The following is a 21205-nucleotide window of genomic DNA, read 5'->3' on the forward strand; positions in this document are numbered from 1 at the left end:
CCACTGTCATGACATCTGGCCAGCACTGGGGGGAGTTTAACTTCTTATTCTTTTATGGACTACAGACACGGTCCCTAACAAATTCTCTTTTAAGCAGTGAGCAGAAAATCAGTGTACTGACCAAGAATAGGCAGTTTGGGGAATATACTGGATGCTGGTTTAATGGATTAATTGGAAAGGTCAATCATACATTAAGCATTAATTCTAAAGAAGCCCTGATCTCTATGTGTGTCATGGGATTGCTTTGTAAAGATTTCCTACTTAAAGAAATCATCCTCACACCCTAGATGTGCTGGTGCATGTCAAACCATGCCCCAAACTCAGAATTAGGACCAACCCAATGATTTTCTTGTATATGATGCAAATGGAGACGTCAATACATATTCAGCAGGTGGATAAACGGTTTTGCATTATTTGATAATGCTGTATCAGCAGTTTTAGACTTTACAGGAAAACAAGGCATTCAGAAGTTAAGTGTGCTACAATCAATGTGAAAATACACTAATATGTAGGTACATATTATTGCTGGTACGAAATCTGAGGTTTTGGACATGTGTTTTTGAGTTGGGCTGCTGGTTGGTTATTTTTTGTATTCTGACATGACCTGAATAGACAAAGTCAAAACCTACCTTTATCCAGCATGCTGGACAAAGCAAAAATTCAGGTAGGTAAAGGTTTCCCTTACCTTAGAGGAGATTATTCTGTTTTCTGCAAACTTCTGAGGAACATAATGACCATGCTGAGGAAAACGATTGGCTATATAAATAGTTCGGTTATCACTCTGATGTGGTGGGTCAAAACCCTGAAAGAAGAAAAGTGATTCCACTTATATCCACAAATAATTTCTACAGCATTTACAATACTTGATATCAAGTAAGCCTGGATTTTATCCTCAGACGATAGTGGGTGGTACTCAGCTAAGTTTTACTCAGAGTAGATCCATTGAAATTAATGATCCTAACTATGTTATGGCACTATCTTCAATAGAGCTAATCTAATACCACCAAATGATTCCTTGCCCAAGGACAACCAGTTGACCTCAGTGATAAGCATGCACTGAAACTAGCATTCAACATCTAACCCAAAGATTATGTTTACTGCTATAGAAATCCCCAACAGTTTAAACAATTAATTTCCACAATTAAAAAACCTCTGCTGAATTCAACATATGGTAGAAAGAAGGAACATCTACTATTCATTCCTGAAATGCTCTTTAATATAATTTAAATACATTGATTAATGGTATTATTTTAACCTTTGTAGTGTTTCCCAAGAGTTTTGGACAAGAGCCATGAAAACAAGTATGAATTTAGGCAAGTGTCAAAAAGTATACAAGTGTCAGAAGAAATTAGCACCTGCAGGTAGTGCAAGTTAAGGGAAAATTACTGGTTTTCTGCCAGAGCACATAAAAAGAAGGAACTGGGGTGATGGTGCAGAATGAATACATCAAAGCGAAGTGGAAACAGATACCAAAAGGCAGAAGACATTTGTACAGAAAGTAGCAAGTGAGGTAGTAGATCCTAAAAGTAGCAAGTGAGGTGGCAAAGGTTTGATACAGAGCAAAACCCACAAGAGTTAGTCACCGAATAGGAGACCCACACATCCGTTGCCCGGATTTCACACTCTGAGAAGTGGGGGAGGGAAGGAGGGAGGGAGGGAGGGAGGAAGGGAGGGAGAGAGAGAGAGAAAGACGGCAGGAGAAGAGCACCCACCCCACCTTTTGCCTCTCCCAGCCATTGTTCACGAACGCAAAACTAAGCACCTATCTCCTCACCCTACAGAGAGGAAGGAAATACAGGCACTTGGCCATGCAGCAGAACTAGCTACTGACCAGGGATGTGAAGACTACCTCCTCCTCTTCCCCAAGTCCTCTGGCTTGTACAGAGAAACGTGTGGGACTGGCATCTCACTTTGCTGCAACACACTCTCAAGTAGAACGAGTCAGAGAATTTAGGGCAGGCACAGGCAAACTCGGCCCTCTAGATGTTTCGGGACTACAACTCCCATCATCCCTGACCACTGGTCCTGTTAGCTAGGGATGATGGGAGTTGTAGTCCCAAAACATCTGGAGGGCCGAGTTTGCATATGCCTGATTTAGAGGAATGTGAGGACATTCTCTCACTTCCTGCTAAGCTTTGGAATCTCACGATTTCTGACTTTCCCTGAAGCATGGAGGCAGGACGACTCCTCCCACTGGACCTGCAAGTGAAGACCAGCCTACCTTTTAGAGCTGCACAGTCACAACCCGACAGTGGACCAATGACTTGCCTTATCCTGCCCAGCCTTTCCCACTGAGAGCTGGTGATGGTGCAGGGAGAGAGAGGACTGCATTTCACAACCTGTTTCACATCCTGTCTCACTCAATTTCCCTTCCTGAACCTCAGCTGCTAAGACCAGACTACTGCCAAGTGGGCAAGAAGAAGCTATACTTCTCTAGCCCTGTTCCAGAGTTCAGGATTCCACCTCAGGCCCCATTGCTACCATGCAATTTCCTTCCCAATTTCAGCCTTAGCTACTTTGAAAAGGCACCAACTGGCAAAGGCGCTTTCTAAATTGAGGATCAAGCTGGACTACAACTCCCATTATCCTTGGCCATTGGCCATACTGGGTTGAGCTGATGGGAGCTGGAATCCAACTACATCTGGAAAACACGACTTCTCTTTCAAGGATGGAAACTGGGTCTGGAGCCCCAGCTGGTAGAAGAGTGGCAGGTGGGACTGCAAAGTGGGGTTCAAAGCCTACAGCCCCTCTCCTGCAGTTTTCCCCTGCAGATGCCACCACACATGACTTTCTCTGGCTGGGATGTGTCCTTGAACAGTGATAACGTCTCATGCTTGGGTGGATGAAGTGTGTATGGGGAAATCGCTGGCTTTTGTGTAGCCTACTGGACAAAGGTGAAGGTCACCCCTATTATCTTGCTCACTTTAGCCTGTAGCCCCCCACACCACCACCAATCTTCCCATCAGGGAAAGTGCCCCTTATGACTGAAAAAGGTTCCCCACCCACAGCCTTTATCAAGACTGAGAGGCTGAAAAAGTAAGTGATTATGCACTGGCATCAACCTGCATGAATTACTGTATAGAACTTCTGCACAAATTTGGGTTCAGTACTTCCAGGCTAGGGGATTCTCCTCAAATTAGCTTAAAGGGGTAGGACTTCCTTTCACTGATGGGCATTTCAGACTGGAAAGCAAACACACCAGCTATCCATCATTTCAAGAGGTATTATACCAAAGGCTATACCCCTTTCTAAAAAGTCTACAGAAGTAGAGACAGAAAACATTTAGAACTCACTTGTAAATACAGGTTTAACTGTGGGCCAACATCACTAAGTCTGAAGCATCTGGCCATTAAACAAAATTTCCTCTAATGGTTCATCCCATTCCCTAGTAAGCATTATAAAGCCAAAATAGAGCAAGAAAACTCATCAATACAGAGAACAGGAAAAAACACTACTTGCAATCAAAATGGCGTATCAAGGACAAGAAGTAGAGTAACATGTGCAACTGAAGGTCAATAAAGAATTAAAACCATCTGACCTGAAAGATAAATGTGTGTGGTGCCAAACTATGGTCTGGGTCCAAAAAGTGATTTTGTGCCATGACTAAGGAATTGACTGTGACCAGTGGCTTTCTTTTTAACAAAATTCTGAGATTTTTATATATTAAAAGCAGTTTAAAGCCTTTATAAACAATAAACTCTCTTTTAAAATTCCCCTGGGCTTCAAAGATGTTTGTTATGGGTCAAAATGAACTGAAGATCCCTTGGGCCTATGGTTTTATGAGCCAGATTTGGGAATTAGAAGATTTTATACCTTTTCTGAGTATCCTATACAACTCAGCAGTTATTAAACAAATTGTAGTTGCAACACCGGCAAGTTATTAGGCAGGACGGACCTGAAAAAAGTTGGAAACTATCTTTTCAGTCAAAATTACTTAAGATGCAAAATTCTTTGCCAATGTTCCACACAACACTGGCAAAATACCATGTTATTATCTTAACTGGAAGGGGTAAGTCCATTACTAGCTGTTTTATTATTTAAGAATGAGTCAGTGGCAATGAGTTTGAGATTTTTTTAAAAATTGCCGGTACACAAGAATTTTGCAGTTATTTTTCCTGCTATATTTTCCTCTCCAAATACACTAATTCAATGGCTGGTATTTGGTCCTGTGTAGATAAAACGTTTGTTGTCAAATTTTTCAACTGAAGGCCATGGCCAACTGCTCCTAGTTAGAAAGGCTTGGAGCTGGACTTTCCTGATGTGGGAAATTGCTACGAAGAGGCTTCAACTGTTCAGTTTCAATCAGCCTTCTCCAGAGCATTTGGAGAGCACGATTTCCATCTTTCCTACCTACACATTGGCCATGTGACTGAGGCTGATGGTTGCTGCAGACCGAAATAGTAGAGAACACCAAGTACATGAAGGCCAGTTTAGACAGGTTCTTACACTCAGAAGCAATTATTGTCCCCTGAACTGTTCATTATTAAGGTAATTTCTCCCTTATCTTACATCAACTCACACATGCTGTGACCTAGTAGACCAGGCATAGGCAAACTCGGCCCTCCAGATGTTTTGGGACTACAACTCCCATCATCCCTAGCTAACAGGACCAGGTGTCATGAATGATGGGAATTGTGGTCCCAAAACATCTGGAGGGCCGAGTTTGCCTATGCTTGTAGTAGATGAAACTAGGACACATGATCAGCTAAGAGGAAGTAAGACAACCTCAAAGGTATATCAAGTTATGAAGAAGCAATGTAAGTTGTCTCTGAAGAGGTTTGTTCAAGATCACGGAATGCCATTTTCTTCTCTCAGCTGCTGTATCTTCCAAAAACAAAAGCAAAACACCCCCTCTCTCTTGTTAATAAACAGTAGCAATAAATAAAAAGTATTATTAAAAGAAAACTGTGTACGTCTCATTCACTAGTACAAAGACAAGGATGCTTGTCATCCATAGGTAGATCAGGTTATAGCCAAGTACGCTCCCCACTGAAATCAATGTACTTAAATTATTCACCCACTGATTTTAGTAGGTCTACTCTAAGTAGCTCAATTGGCTACAACTAATCGTAACCAAACCCTTTCCCTGATGTATTTTGCATGTCATTTGCATGACAGAGACTAATAGTTGGGAGCTTGTTCACATTACGAACAGACTCCATGACAAAATGTTTCATGTAAACAAGCCATCAAGTGACAAAAATGTCCTCTGGCTCTTATCTAACAGAGGCATATTTTTGAGCATCACTTCTTAAATTCGGCTCTCTCATATCCTCTAAGGATCTCAAGGCAGTGTAGATGGTGCTCCTCAATTTATCCTCATAGCCACCCTGTGATGTAGGTGAGGCTGAGGCACAGTTACACTCTGCTATACCAACACTGGCTCCCAGAACGTGAGTTTTTCCATTCTTTTAAGCAAGGCAGTCAGTTCACTGCAGCCTGATGCTTGCTCTACAGCAATGCTTCTGCATAAAAACTGCAGTGTTTAATATTTCAGTTTCCAAGCCATAAAGTAAACGAGAGCCGTTCCCAGTTTCCTAAGTTTCAGCATGAAAACGTTGCCACTGATGGCACATAAATCCTCCTCAGAGCCCCTGAATTCTGTAATATAGAAAGTTCTGTAATATAGTTCTGTAATAAAGTTCTATAATCTAGAAAGCTTTCGCTGAATTGCTGCATTTCAAAAATCTGACAAGGCTGTATGTTTTAATTAGGTTTAGACTGGGATTCATGCTTCCATTCCTTTTTCAAGCATAAACGCATTTCATTTACTAAATTGTTTCTCTCCAAAATCTTTTCACAGGGAAGGAGACATTTACATAAAATAGAGCTTAGCTGCAATCGTGCCACCTGCATTCTGCCAGGCAGAGATGACCTTGTGTTTCAGGAAGTGCTTTGTCAGATCAAATCCAGCTACTGATATTTGCTGGCTCTCAAAACTTTCATGCAAGCAATTAAAAGGCTCTTGTGCTTTTTTTCCTAAAAGGCATGGCTACAGAAGGAGGGTTAGAAGGAGTTGTGAGTGCTGGGCCATAAGCTACAGGGGACCATTGAAAATCAGGTCAATGAAGTAACTACTGAACGCTACAGACAAGATGCTATGCTTTTAAATGAACTTAAAAAAAAAAAAAGCAATTCTATTCCTCCTCCAGGCTTCTGGGGTCAGCATCATCCTCCCAGCCAAAACAGAGATAAAAGGTTAGCAAACACAATTTCTAACTGCAAGCACAATCAAGGAGTGGAACAAAGGATGTTTTATTGTTAACTTACTAGAAACCTTCCAAAGCACTTTTCAGCAACATTCAGTTTCTTGCTAAGAGCTCTCACATCCTCTGGTTTCATTTTAATTATAATCCTAACCCTTATTGATTGAAGAGATGTGTTCGTAAACAGGATAGCAAAGCTGCAGAACTGCTAACAAGAATAGAACCAGGCGTGCTTCCACTACTTGAGAGAACTAGATAAAATCAATATTGTAGCACGTGAAAAGTGTGTTGTTTATGATTATTTATTGCATTTATATACCGCTTTTCTGCCAAAGCTCCCAAGGTGGTTTTCCAATTTAAATATTATTACAATCCCCTTAAAGAGAGACGTAGTTCATGTTCAATAAAGATTTGGTACATAGAATTGTAGCGATGGAAGTGACCCCAAGTCCAATCCTCTGCAATATAGAAATCACAGCTAAATAATCCCTGATGGATGTCTACATGGAAATCCATCAAGGAACAGTGTATGAGCTGCTCAGTGCGCAAGGACAGTGTATGTCCACTGAGAATAGTGTACAAGCAGAAGCTCAGCAGTGTTAGAAACTGGGATAGAAAAGCTAGGAGTCAAATGGCTTCTGGGACCTGGTCTCAGGTGCCAAAACAGAATGTCTAGTTGCCATGGGGGGGGGGGTGGCGGTGTCAGCCACACTTTTTATTTCTTATTTTGATAAGCATGAATTAATACACAATTCACATAAGTGACACATTGTTAATATCACGTTTAGCAGAAATTGTTAATACATGTTTAATTTGCTGTTTACAATAGAAATATTGCTACCATACTTGCTTTCAAAACACTCTACTCTTTATTGTTAAACTCCTTAACATATACCGTACTTCGGGGATTCAAAGCGAATGCATTTCAGTAATCCTTGAGTGTCAGCCAGGCACAAAAAATGGCACACAGACTTTTTGAGGTGCTCGCAAATGGAGACTCTTTAGATGCAAAATGCGCCTGGTGCCCTGCTAATTTTGAGCCCTGAGAAGCAGGTGCATATAGTTCCCCTAAAGTCAGTCAATATTGTCAGCTTTTATTACAAATTTTTATCTTGTTAAGAGGGGAAAGTAAACCCCACCCACAGAGAACAAGTTTACTGAACTTAGTATGTCCTGGAAGGGGACAGGGAGAGAGAGTTGGGATTTTGTTTTAGTATTCTTTTTTCTCTTTTTTGTAATTGTTATATATTGGAAATCTATCTACCTATCTATCTGAACTTTGCATGCCTATAGCAAAATGATCCACCAAGCGGATGCGCAAAACTATTGGTCTGCCATCCACACCAAGGGAGCCCCATTAGTGCAAAACATTCCTGGATCAGAGCCACCACCAGTCCATAGTTAACTGTGATACGAAAGAAAACAATTCCATAACTAACAAAGATAAGCACTGATCTTTAAGCTTTACTCCACCTTAAACAGAGTTATGATTCCATAATATTCACTCACACCCTGAAGTGACCTTACAAATGTGCTGGGCCATGTTTAGAAAGAAAGACACATTTTGGGGGGGAAAGTTTAAGCAGTAATTGTCTGCGGCCCACAGGACTCATTGATTGCACACTGCTTGAGGTGAACACTTTGTCCTTCAATTTGATTGATAAAAAATGTAAACTGTGCACTTGGCAAGATGAGCTGGCATATCACCTCACACACAAGCATACAGATGGGGCAGGGTGGGCAGCACAGGATCTTGGAAATTACTCTTATGCAGACGTTCCTGAGAAATATTCCTACACTCCCAAGTGTGTAGCACTGGACAGCACTGGCTGACAGTATTCATATTGCAGGTGGAAACTCTATGCACATGGAAGTTTCCAAAAGGTTCAGGAGACACTTTCACAAATCCTAGATGGAATAGTTAAGTCCCATGGAGAGAACTGGGCCTACTCAATAGTTCATTTGCAAAGTTGCATTCATATAGTGAAAGATTCAAACATACCATTGTAAATAATCTAGGCTACAGAAGCTGGACAGGTATCAAATCAAATATCTTTATAGCGGGCCATAGACCCACAAAACAGTTTCCAAACAAGATACAGTTAAAACAACCAAGCAACAGGCGAAAGAGACCAAGGTAGTCATTTTGTTATGTCTAGAGCATGATGGTCTTTTGTTTATTGTGACCTCCGAAAGAAACTTTGCCACGGTCAGTGTATTATCATTTGACCTAAAGGTATTTAATATGGGAGACTTCAGATTTCCCCGGCCAATTTGCTAGTAAGGGTATCTGAAAGCCTTCCTATTTGCCCAGACATTTCAGAATATAGATGATTCTCCTTGGAATTGTTTTATATTGTTCTTAGCTTTAATTTTTTTTTTGTCTGGTTGCATTTTTATTTGTTAAGTTTTAAACTGTATATATATGCTGTGTTGAATCTTTTAATAAAAAACAGCTAAGATTTTTTTTTAAAAAAATATACATGAATAAATCACCACCAATGGGGGAATTTTGCAGGTACCATACATAGACGTTGTGAACATCCCTTTCAAATGTAGCACTCTCTCTCAGTCAAACTAATTTTCATGAAGATGTGGGATAAACAAGCTGATATCTGTATTGAATTTTAAGTTATTTTCACATTGTGTGTATGTGCACACATACAGTGTTTTTCATATTGGTTATATATGAACTGCATTTAAACATGCAGATGTTTTAGCTGCTTTCATATATCTAAGCGTTCTCTCTCTCTCTCTCTCTCTGTGTGTGTGTGTGTGTGTGTGTGTGTGTATAATAAAAGGTATCTGAAGAAGTGTGCATACACACAAAAGCTCATACGAAGAATAAACTTAGTTGGTCTCTAAGGTGCTACTGGACAACTGTTTTTTGTTATTATTCTTATATATATTTCTACCGCGTCAGACCAACACGGCTACCTACCTGTATGTTTTTACTTCAGGGTGCCTCATAGGAAACAATTTATTCATTAAATAATTAATAAAAGTAACTTTTTAAGGAACATTTGCAGTAATCTCTGCATATCCATATGCACTGCCAACTCACCCCTGCAAAGAGGATGCTGCCCAGTTGTTTGTGCCAGCATGGCGAAAGATACAAATAACAAGTTGGCTATATTGAAAATTGGCACACAAAAGAGGTTTGAGTGCAGAAAAGCAGCTGGCTGACAAATAATACTTGGAAAATTCTCAGCTGTATCTGTTCCCAGATGCAGCCTAAGTGATGCTTATTTTAAATTTTAAATTTATTTTCCAAATGTATGCCTAGTCTTGTGGAACAAGCAGGACTATCTGACCTGCACATTGCTACTGTGTGGCAGGAAGGTAAACAGTGTTTCCATGTGCTCCGGCTTCCATCATAGTGTTCCATTGCGCCAGAAGCGGCATAGTCATGCTGGCCACATGACCTGAAAGCTTTCTGTGGACAAATGCTGGCTCCCTTGGCCTGAAGCGAGATGAGCGCTGCAACCCCATAGTCACCTTTGACTGGACTTAACCGTCCGGGATCCTTTACCTTTTACCTTACTGCTTTTTTAAAGGGGAATTTTTACATTAAACAGGGAGCCAACGAAAGGCAAGCTAAATGTTTCTAGAACAGAGTGTCCGCTTCAGGGAGAAAGACAACAGCAGTAGCTGGGACCAATAACAAAAGGGCAAGTAAAATGAGAAGAGATTTATGAATGGAACATCTGTAAAATGATTACAGCAAAGGCAATGCTTGTGCGCAATATCAGAGGGGGGAAACAGCTTCTCCATCCTTCACGACACAAATGAAGACACTTGTTCTTATACACAGAGTCAACTCAGTACAGGATGAGTGTGAAGCACGACAATACGTTTCAGGTGTTGTTATAAACCAGACTGATTCTCAAATGACTCTAGCTTTATGTGATGCTCCAATTACATGTTATTGTGAAGCTCAAGGGACCACAGACCACTGAGAATTCATGGAGCCAAGCCAGGGATATCCTTTATTCAGCCACTGTCGCCGCCAGAACCCTCACCATCTGTTCCACATAAATGATGTAACAATGCCAGAATCCCCAACAGAAAGGCTGACCTATTAGGATTACTGCACATTATCAGGAACTAGCTAGTTGCTTCAAAAGGAAGCTCAATAGCAGTTTAAAAATCCACCCTTCTTTCAGACTCAGAGATGCCTTCGGTTAGGTTAAGTTAAATCAAGCTTCAGGGGATGCTCAGACGTAAGTGCTTCTAAAAGCTTTCCCTTGCAAGTGCAGCCAGTTCTGTCTCCTTCAGGCTACTTTTAACAGCTGCAACCTGTGATCTCTGTGTTTAATTCAGTTCAACACCTGGCTCAGGGCTCATCCGCACTTACCTTTCACCTTGTGCTTTCTAAGCCCAGATCTGCACTCTCCTAGTCAGTGTCTGAGCACTTTCGGTTTTGATTTTTTTGCCCCACTGCTTACCACTTTCCACACAAAAACCCACTCTTTACTGCTGAATTGGAGCAAAAGTCAATTCAGGTTTTCTGCAGATTGCTGTTTGCTCCGATTCAGTTTTTCGTGGGGAAAGAGCCAGTGCAAACCACCACCACCAGACCTGGACCTGGAAAGCTCAGGTGTGTGTCCAGAAATGCAGAGCGAAGGGAAGTGAGGATGAGCCCTCAGCTTTCCCCATTCTCCAGGCCGCATGGAGGCAGCTATTTTCCCAGCTTTGCCTTAAGCTTAAGGAAAGCTGAAGAACAAAAGCAAATGCACATTCAACAGCCAGGGATGAGCCAGGCTCTCTCCACCCGGGGTCAAATAAAGTTCATTTTAAAAATAATAATAATAGTAATATGAGATTTCAATAAGGCTAAGCCTTACTTAAACCACATTAAGACCAAATCCTTAGAACACGAAAACCCTCTCTTCCTCATACACTTATTTAAAATTAAAGGCTGCTTTTCTATGGAAACACCCATAAAGAAACAGACATGAAGTACTCTTGAATGACACAATGAATTGCAGGTTGTTTTTATACCGGGCTTCCTAATGAACTTGCTGAATAGCAAGTTAGCACAGGTGATTTCACCAGGATCATATAGAGCAAGTGTCATCAAGCTCTTCAGACCCAGGACAAACATTCCTTTGGGTACCAATACTTTAAACTTTTACCATATAATGGCATGGACCAGGCCACAACCCACTAGTGGGTCCTAAGCTCCTGGCCCACCAGCTGAAGACTAGTGTTCTAGAGAACTTCTAGAGATGAAATTTTGTACTCATTCCATGTCCTTTCAAACACCTCTGCAATCTATTCAGTTCTCAAATTTGTGGATATTTACAACGCTTCCAAACACGCTCTTGGATTATACAAATGCTCAATTTAGCTCCTAACCAATATGCTTTTTGTTATAGCAACTAGTTAATATGCATGCCTGCTCAAGAAATATAAGAATTTCAAAATGGGTAAAACTTGGTTGCCTTGAGGAATCCACCCTTTCTCCACCACTTTGCTTCCAACGTCCCGCACAACACTGCAGGAGCTTATCCAGGGCTCATGCTTCAAAACCAATGTCTATTAACACAGTATTTATTACTGAATCAGTGCAGCTGGCTTGCTAACTGCTTCTTTCCAATTTGGCTGGGCTTTTCTGCACAAATAGCTGCACCTAGCATGTTATGCAACTCTCTACAAATTCACTCAGGTTAGAGAAGGTTACTGGCTCCTTCATTGCCGATAAGCAGCACTGAATTTCATTTACATAGCACTCCTTATCTCTTCGTAATCCTCACAATAGTCCAGTAAAGTCACTATTATTCCTACTGGGAAAAGGTGAACTATGGCCGAGACTTTCTTATCTGCATTCACTGCAAAGGCAGCATGTGAAACCAAGAACCTGAAGCCCATGCCTAGCATTCCATTTACTGCATCCATATCAACTTTCGAAAAGGTTTCTCCCAGTGACAGCAATGTTTTTACAATATCCAAAATCTTTTTTACCACAAGGTCTGTTTGCAATACAAGAATAACCCAGCTGGCTCACTCCTAGCCATTCTACTAATACTTTAGTGCTAGAAATGGGACTTGAAATGACTCCAACAACTGCTGTAGGATCTTGAACTTCTGGAATTCATCTTATTTATTTCCACCTTTCCTTATTCTAGTACCAGCTCTGTATCTCCATTACAATATTAGATTTTTTAAATTCCATTACGTTGCTCTTATGTACTGCATTATTTTTTTTGTAAACTGTCACAGAATCAATTTAAATGAAAAGTAATACAAAAATATTTTGAAAAAGTAATGCCTACAGATACTTCTGCTTTTTTATGATTAGAATTATAGAGCAAAGATTAATCCTGGCGAAAAGTAGATTTAGACTCATATAGTGACAAATTTGTTTGTATCCTGATGTTTTCTCTCAAATTTCTACACATATCATGAGGATGTGAAGAGTTTTCTCAGTGTATAACTGAATAATGCCATTTTGGACCAGACAGATTTGGTGGTGGTGGTGGGGGACTTAATCCAAATGAGATGGAGGTACTGTTGACTGGGAAATTTGATGATCCCTGGAGTGGTGTTCAACTTGTCCTGAATGGGGTTATATTTCCTCTAAAGTAAGAGATTTGCCATTTCAGAGTACTCCTAGATACTCAGGTGTGGGGTAGAATTGTCTCTATCTAACCAGGTTGATCTGGAAAGACAGCTGCATGCTTATGAGTAGGAACCAGACTTAGTTTAGTCATTCATTCATACTCTAGTCTCCTCCAAGTTGGACTACTGTAACATGCTCCCCATGGGGTTCCCAGGGTTTGGGAAGGGACTATGAGATCAGAGTATATTACTCCAATCCTTTACTAACTGCGCTGACAGCCAATTTGTTCCTGGACTGGATTTAATGCACTGGCTTTGACCTTTAAATCAACTAACTGTCTGAGGCCAGGGCATCCCTGAATCGCCTCCTTGCATATGAACAAGCCTGAGAACTCTGCCCCTCTATGGAGACTGTCCTCTGTGTGCCCTTGCCATCTGAGATGTTATGGATGGGCGGAAAGGAGGGGCCTTCCCAGTTGTGGCAGCCATGTACACTTGGCCCCTGTCCCTGCATGCCACAGTGTTATATTATCATTTTGCTATACCAGTCCTGTTTTCTATGGTGAGATGCCTCATGTGAACTTGGTGGAGAAAGGCAGGATATACAGTAAACATATGTAAGGAACGTATAGAATCGAAAAAACATAGACACAAGATTAAACGGTGTATATAGAAACTGTAGTGCTCATTGCCATATAGAAGTGCTAGATGTAGGCGTTTAACAGCTGTACAATAAATTGTGATTATCATTCTCCTTTATTATATAAATTAGGAGGAGTAAAAGAACACTGTAAAGAAAAACTCCTACTTCCTAACCGAACTCTATAGCAAAGCATTTGCAGATCTTGGTGTCTGTTTGCAAAGCTGTGCAATTATTATTCTGTTTGGACATTCTGACAGCACAGTTGTACATGTTTATGCATTATAATGAAAGAAAACAACTCTTTCAATTATCATTTCAGAGAACAGTGAGACACTAGAATTGGCTTCTTTGCAAGACAGTGAATGCTAATAAGCCAGTGGTACAAATCAGTGACCATTTTCCTTAGAAAATAAAATAATTTTGGGATTCTATATCATTCCAAGTTGCTTGGGAAGGTGCTTTTGACCCCTGATTTTCCTCACCCCAATCGTAAGTGTTCTGTAGCTGGAATCTCATTAATAATAATACAAGTGGGACCTGCAACAAACGTTAGGAGTTCTGTTGTTCAGGGTTCGAACCAACCATGTTCTCCACTAGGAGACTCAATTCTACCCCACCTGCTTTTCAATCCCCCCCCCCCCCCAACAAATATACAATATGCTTACTACACAGTATTTTGCTGGGCATGCTCAGTCCTCATTGGGCTCTTGAGGTGGGTATGGGTTTTTAAATATATTTTTAATGTACTTTTTGTAACTATCAAGTTTCCCACAAGAATGCAGATTTTTCCCTTCTGGCTTCTCAGTGACCCCATTTTGGCTCCATTTTTATGGTATTCACCATCAGAGTTCAGAATTAAAAGGGAGCAATAGGAAAGAACCACCATTCCATTTCTCAAGGAATGAAAATGCAAATAGGTAAATGGTATTATCTGGATGCTACAAAAACAATCCGGTTAAATAAATGAAATAATTAAGTTATTAAACCTTCCTCTTTGCTATGGTTGCTCAAAATTTTATTCATGCTCTCATCACTGAATTTGACCTAACTTCTACACTCTTGGCAACTGCATTAAGCCTTGGATTTTAATCCAATTTCAGAACAATCGACTGTGCAGACTCTTCTACTTTGCACTGCAGATAGCCAATCTTTGGCAAGTGCACACACACAAGCTCCCTATATAGCCATTGCAAGTGCTATTGTGACAAGCTGGAGGAGTGGAACAGCTATTGGTTTCAACGGGGCACACTGATCTTACAATTCAAGACCCTATGACATGAAGTATCCCATCCATCACATTAAATTGTTCACCATGTGGAGTCTAGTCTGGACCCCAGCGATGTCTGAAGTTTGATGAGGCTAAAGGATCTAATTGCCTTTAACTTTAAATTCCCTGCCTCATTGTACTGAAACACTAATTTTAATAAATTTTAATAAATCCTCCTTATGAACTGCTGCTTCCAACACACAAATTCAACTTTTGCTCAGCTTACATCTGTTTTTCAAATCCAAAGTAAACATTCTTCCCACTGTGTTTTTAACAAGTATGCTACCCACACCTTGTCTCTACTGACAGGTATCTCTTCCCTATTCAAGGAACATTCATCTCCACACCTTGATGAGTTATTCTTCCCTGCTATTCAGGAAGTGTTAGGTACCTTGCTGCTGCTGCTGCTACTGCAGCAGCAGCAGCAGCAGCAGCAGCAGCAACCACCACCACCACCACCAACAACAAAGGAAGAGAACAACCTGGCTTTGAAGGAATAGCCCTGTGGGATATCACAGGTAATAAGTGCTGCAATGTGAAAGCTAAGAAAATTGCCTATCCTAACAAGGGAGCTCTCCCATGAGGGTAGAGGTCTGCAAAAAAACCAAGTCAATCAAACATGCATTTATTACATGCAAAAACCCCAGCTTTTGAGCTTGCAGATAAAGCATTCTCTCAGCACCACATTTAGCTTATTATACAGTGGTACCTCGGGTTACATACGCTTCAGGTTACAGACTCCGCTAACCCAGAAATATTACCTCGGGTTAAGAACTTTGCTTCAGGACGAGAACAGAAATCGTGCTCCGGCAGCGCAGCGGCAGCTGGAGGCCCCATTAGCTAAAGTGGTGCTTCAGGTTAAGAACAGTTTCAGGTTAAGAACGGACCTCCAGAACGAATTAAGTACTTAACCCGAGGTACCACTGTAGTACTGTATCTGGTAATATCGTAATAATGAATGAATAAAGTTAGCCCCATGTAAAAATTACTCATTGTAATGTTAAAAGGAAAAGATATCTGGTTGTTCATATGCAAGTGACTAAAATACATGACCAAAGATTTGTTTGTTTTTTTAAAAATAGGCAAAAGTTAAAAACCAAGTTCCCTCCACCAAACACACATAAAACTTTGGTCATAAAATTGACATAATACAGTTAAATATAATGGCCAGGGGGCCAAAATGTGAACTATTAGAATGCAACTAAAAATAATTATCTTTCTCTGCTCCCTGTTTAGAGCAAGGTTCCCACTGCTGAGATGTAAAACTTTATGCCTGCCTTTCCACAGAGAGTGCCCAGTGTAGCTAATATTATTTAAAACTCAGGGTTTGCTTTTCTGAATTAAAATGGGAGACACACTGCACTCAGATGCAAGAAAGCTTAAACTGAGTTACACTAGAGGAGTCTAACACATATTTTTTCTAAGAGGGTCACTGGTCTGAGCATGACAGCTGACTTGGAAGAAGGAAAAGCCAGAGGAGTGAACTGTACAGTACAGAGAAGCATCTGGTTGGGTGCTTTCGGCTCACATGAGTCTTTAAGCTATTTCTCACAGCCCATTAGCAGATCTATCATAGCATGCTAGTGCCACCCTACACACATACAATTGTTTCAAGATTGCTGTGTTAGGAAGCTATTAGTTAGCTGAACCCATAAATAAAAACAGCTATATGTAAGTGAAATACAAGACCAAGTATCAGTCATATCTAAAATATTAAGGCAGCCAAGATAAACCAAAAAATCTGAAAAACCTTTCCCAACAGCTGTAGTATAATAAAAACGAATCCATCCTAGACAACAGATTAGCAAACTGCACAGGGACAAAAATAACCCTTTCATAAAGAATTGTTCCTAGTATCATCCCAATGTGATAAAGTATCATTGGACTGACAACCAATATAAACTGAAGCTCCAACTGAAAATGCATCACTATATGGGCAGTTTGCAAAAAGCTGCCTCTCTCAAATTCTTTTAGAACAATTATAAAGATTCCTAGGATATTTACAAATAAACCACCACATGCTACTTTAACCATGGTATAAAAGCTAAGCCATGCAGTAAATGCAAATATAAGCAATTGCAAAACAAACAGGATCTAAGCAAATGTAAGATACTGTACTTGAAACGTTTTTATCCATTTAGTATAGTGTTCTATAAATTTAAGTACATTGTTGTGGTTTACTTCCTAGATGACTTATATGAGCAGACAGCTGATATCAATAGTTGTTTCTTCCCTTGTAAACAAGCTGTAGATTTACTGTCTGTTACCTTATCACGTCACTGTTGCGTAGGCGTGTAACGCATTAGGATGCAACTCCCCTTAAGTCATTACTATCAATCCAACACTTTGTTCCAAAAAGCAGGAAGTTGTTGCATTTTGAATTACATTTATTACTTTACTTATTTTGTTGTAACAGTTTTCAAGAGCCTGAGTTTTGAGAAATGAAGCTGAGGTGGCTGTTAGAAGATAATCTTCTCTCTCTCTTGTTCTGAAGGCATCCCTGTCTAGGGAAGTTTTTAATGTTTGATGTTTTATTCTGTTTTTAATCTGTTGGGAGTCGCCCAGAGTGGCTGGGGAAAACCAGCCAGGTGGGCGGGGTATAAATAATAAAATTCTTCTTCTTAGAGGGAAATGGGTAAGAGGCAACAGTCCTGACCCTCTGTACCAGAGCTTTCTAAAACTTTTTGAAGTTGGCTTGCAGCCTGTAGCAGCCAAAAGAATCTTCTTCAAATACAGTATTTACAAATAGGCTTAAACTTTTGCCATTGCACAAAAGTGATCCTAATCCCTGGTCAAGCAATCAGGGAAGGCTCCAACAATGACTTCCCGGTCAAATATCACTGCCATTTATCATAGTTGCATTCTTGGATCAGATACAAATTATTTTGAATCGTAACATCTCGGTTAAAAAGCCAGAACTTGCTGGCAATTGCAAGCCGTTATCATCAGCCCAAGAACTGCAGACCTCATCCCATGATTCATTCAAGAAACAACGGGATCCTAAGTGTCTACTCTCTAGAAGGAATAATGGAAAATAAAATATTACATTCAGTATTAAATAAAGTTATAGGTCACGATGTAGAGTAAAAATCTTGCCCCCACAAACACCTTCAGGCTTATGAGTACCCCCAGGCTACTTCCTTCTCCACCTGGCCCCCAACCTAACTTTCCCCATATCTGTTTCCCTCACCTACTGCTACTAAACTGACTCAACCAAAATGTTTAAATTTGAAAGTAGGAAATTGCACCTGTGGGGAGACAACAGTGAGCAGAAAGAGAAAAAAGAAGATTCAGCCGCCACAAACCACAAGGAAGCGTTTTTTAACATACTAGGCTGGGCAAACTCAGATTTGTCACCGAGCAGGAAGCTAGCTACAAGATGTCCCACATCTCCCCAGAGAGCACACATGCATGTGCAAACTGGCGCACCCTTCAGAAAAGCCATTTCAGGCTTAGTCCTAAAAACTTAAAGGGAACAGGGCGCAAAAAGCTGGGTGAGGTGGCCAGAAAGAGAACCCACTTAGCAGATATTGAAGTTGAAAGCAGGCACGATTTGGGGGGGAGTTAGCCCCCCCTTTCACCACTGGAAAAGTAACAAGTGGGGCGGGGAGAGAAAGGAAGCAAGAAACTAATGGAGGCAGGGAGGGGGGGAGAGAGAATACAGTATATTATTTGAGGAGGGAGTGAGGAGAGGACACCACCCCCCCAAAAAAGGACGGGAACGGGACCAGGTGTGACACCCGCCTCAGAAAAAGAGGGGGGCGAAGTAAGAGAGAAGAGAAAGTTGAAGAGGACCCCCCCCCAAAAAAAGGATGGGAACGGGATCAGGTGTGACACCCGCCTCAGAAAAACGAGGGAGGGGGCGAAGTAAGAGAGAAGAGAAAGTTGAAGAGGAACCCCCCCCCCACACACACACTTTCCTCAGGGAGGGGCAAAAGCGAGCCCCTTTTTCCTGAGGAGAGACCCCTCCCCACCCCAACGCCCCACCTACCAGCTGCTGCCGGATCCACCGCCACATCCCCTCGACGGGCCTCTTCGGTGGCTCCCAGCCCCCGCTTCTCCGCGGGCGAGGCTTCCCCTCCCGAAACCCCCCCACACCCGCTTAAAATACAAAAACGGAAGCCGCCGCCCCTCAGTCCGGCACTAGCGGTGCTGCTGCTGCTGCTACTGCTGCTACTGCTCGTGCTGCTGCTGCTGCTGCTGCGGTCGCCTCCTCCTCCGCCTCCTCCGCCGTCGTCGTCTTTTTCTTCGTCTTCTTTCGCAACCGCCGCTCCCGCTCCCCATCAGCGCAGGGGCCGGGCGCTTCCCTTCAGCGGCAAGGCGGAAGCCCGGCGGCCGCCGCCGGCGGCAGCAGCGGGGGCCCGGAGGAGGTGCGCGAGGCGCAGGTGCCGCTGCCGACGCCGCGGCCCCATCCCGGCCGCCATCCCGGTGCACCCGCTCGACGCCGCCTTGCGCCCGTCACCAAAAAGGGTCTCCCCGCGCGCCGGGACCCGCCTCGCGGAAGTGACGGCGCGCCGGGGGAAAGGGGGCGGGGCCCGGCCGAGCGCGCGGCGGGGAGAGAGGCCCAGTCGGGAGAGAAGCGGCTGAGGTAAATTCCAGTCCCTTCCAAGCGCCGCCTTTCAAACTCCTCGCAGGCGTGTTTTTAAAAGTAAGGTTGTGGGCTTTCCTCACGCCCCGTCGTTTTGTTTTTCTGTAAAAATGGTAATGATGATGATAGTTGTTGTTATTATTATTATTATTATTATTTTAAATATATAATATAAAAATAATAAATTTTGTTTTCTGTAAAAATAATAAAGATAATTGTTGTTATTTTAAAGATCTGTAAAAATGGTAATGATAATGTGTTATTCTTTTTAAAATATAAAATAATAAGTCTTTTTCTGTAAAAATAATAGTGATAAGCGTATAAGACTCCCCCATGTAAAAGACGGCCCCTATTTTGGGGGACTCCAAGTTAAGAAAACACACCTCAGCACCACACATATATAAGACAACCCCCAATTTTAAACCTAATTTTTGGGTAAAAAAACCCTAGTCTTATACACGTGAAAATACGGTAAGTGGTGTTGTTATTTTAAAAATTGGAAATGTTTTGTTGACTTTTAATTATTATTAAGCAGCACCATGATCTGTAGCCTCCAACTTTTCCTCTGATGAAAATAGGGACGTCCTACTCAATAATAATAATATTTTTACTATTTATACCCCTCCCATCTGACTGGGTTGCCCCAGCCACTCTTGGCAGCTTCAAACACATATAAAACATAATAAAATATCAAACATTAAAAAGTTCCCCAAATAATAATAATAATACAGTGGTGCCCCGCAAGACGAACGCCTCGCAAGACGGAAAACCCGCTAGACGAAAGGGTTTTCCGTTTTGGAGGCGCTTCGCAAAACGAATTTCCCTATGGGCTTGCTTCGCAAGACGACAGCCCATAGGGAAATCTCCGGGACAGCGGGGAAGCGCAGCGTGTCTTCCCCACTGTCCTCGGACCTCCTCCGAAGCCTGGCGGCGGGGCGGGAACACCTCCTCCCGCCGCCCGGCTGCGGAACGATGCTCCGAAGCCGGGCGGTGGGGCGGGAACACCTCCCGCCGCCCGGCTTCGGAACGATGCTCCGAAGCCGGGCGGCGGGGAGGGAACACCTGCCCCTGCCGCCCGGCTTCGGAACGATGCTCCGAAGCCGGGCGGCGGGGCAGGAACGCAGCACGTTTCTCCGCTGTCCTGGATGGCTTTTGAAGGCAGGCGGGGGGGAGCAAAGACTTTCGCCCCCCGCCTGCCTTCAGAAGAGGTCCTGGACCTCTTCTGAAGGCTGGCGGGGGGCAAAAGTCTTTGTGCCCCCTGCCTGCCTTCCCAGGGGCTTTTAAATCGCCCCGGACAGCGGAGAAGTCCTCCGCTGTCCCGGGGCGATTTTAAAATGCCGCCCGCCAGCATTTTAAGATCGCCCCGGACAGCGGAGAAGTCCTCCGCTGTCCTGGGGTTTTTTAAAATGCTGGGGGTGGGAAGAAAAGCCCTTGTCCCCCCCCCCCCCCAGCCTTCAGAAGAGGTCGGGGGACAGACTGTCCCCGGACCTGGTCTGAAGGCGGTTTCCATAGGAACGCATTAATTGATTTTCAATGCATTCCTATGGGAAACCGTGCATCGCAAGACGAAAAACTCGCAAGACGAAGAGACTTGCGGAACGAATTAATTTCGTCTTGCGAGGCACCACTGTAATAATAATTGCAAACCACTTTGAGGTGTGTATTTGCTTTTTTAATAGTCAAGGGGTGCACAATTTTTAATGAAACAGCAATGAATGAGACAAAATTAGGCAGCTGCTCTATGCCAAGTCAGGTTTGCCTAGCTCAGGGCTGCCTACACAGACTGGCAGCGGCTCTCCAGGGTTTGTTTGTTTTTAAGGCGGAGGATTGGGGCATTCCTTTCCGTCTTACTTGGAGATGCCCTCCGTGGGATTAAACCTGGAACCTTCAGCTATGTAAGGTTTTGCCACTTAGTGGAAAGTCGCCTGGCTCACAAA

At 42.4% G+C, this 21205-nt stretch overlaps 1 protein-coding gene across 9 annotated transcripts in view; it reads right to left on the reverse strand.

Annotated features, from left to right (window-relative positions):
• The window catches only part of ATP11B (ATPase phospholipid transporting 11B (putative)), an 81310-nt gene extending 62474 nt beyond the window's left edge, over positions 1 to 18836 (reverse strand). For all 9 annotated transcript variants that reach the window (XM_077929743.1, XM_028731653.2, XM_077929741.1 and 6 more), the window contains exons 1-2: positions 18672 to 18836; positions 686 to 802 (exon numbers count right to left, since the gene is read on the reverse strand). In XM_077929743.1, coding sequence (XP_077785869.1) covers positions 686 to 802; positions 18672 to 18698 — 144 coding nt within the window. In that variant the 5' untranslated portion in view covers positions 18699 to 18836. The remainder of the gene's footprint in view (positions 1 to 685; positions 803 to 18671) is intronic.
• Positions 18837 to 21205: the final 2369 nt, after the last annotated feature.

The sequence above is a fragment of the Podarcis muralis genome, chromosome 6 (genome assembly GCF_964188315.1).
Source record: "Podarcis muralis chromosome 6, rPodMur119.hap1.1, whole genome shotgun sequence".
In the NCBI taxonomy this organism is placed as follows: Eukaryota; Metazoa; Chordata; class Lepidosauria; order Squamata; family Lacertidae; genus Podarcis; species Podarcis muralis.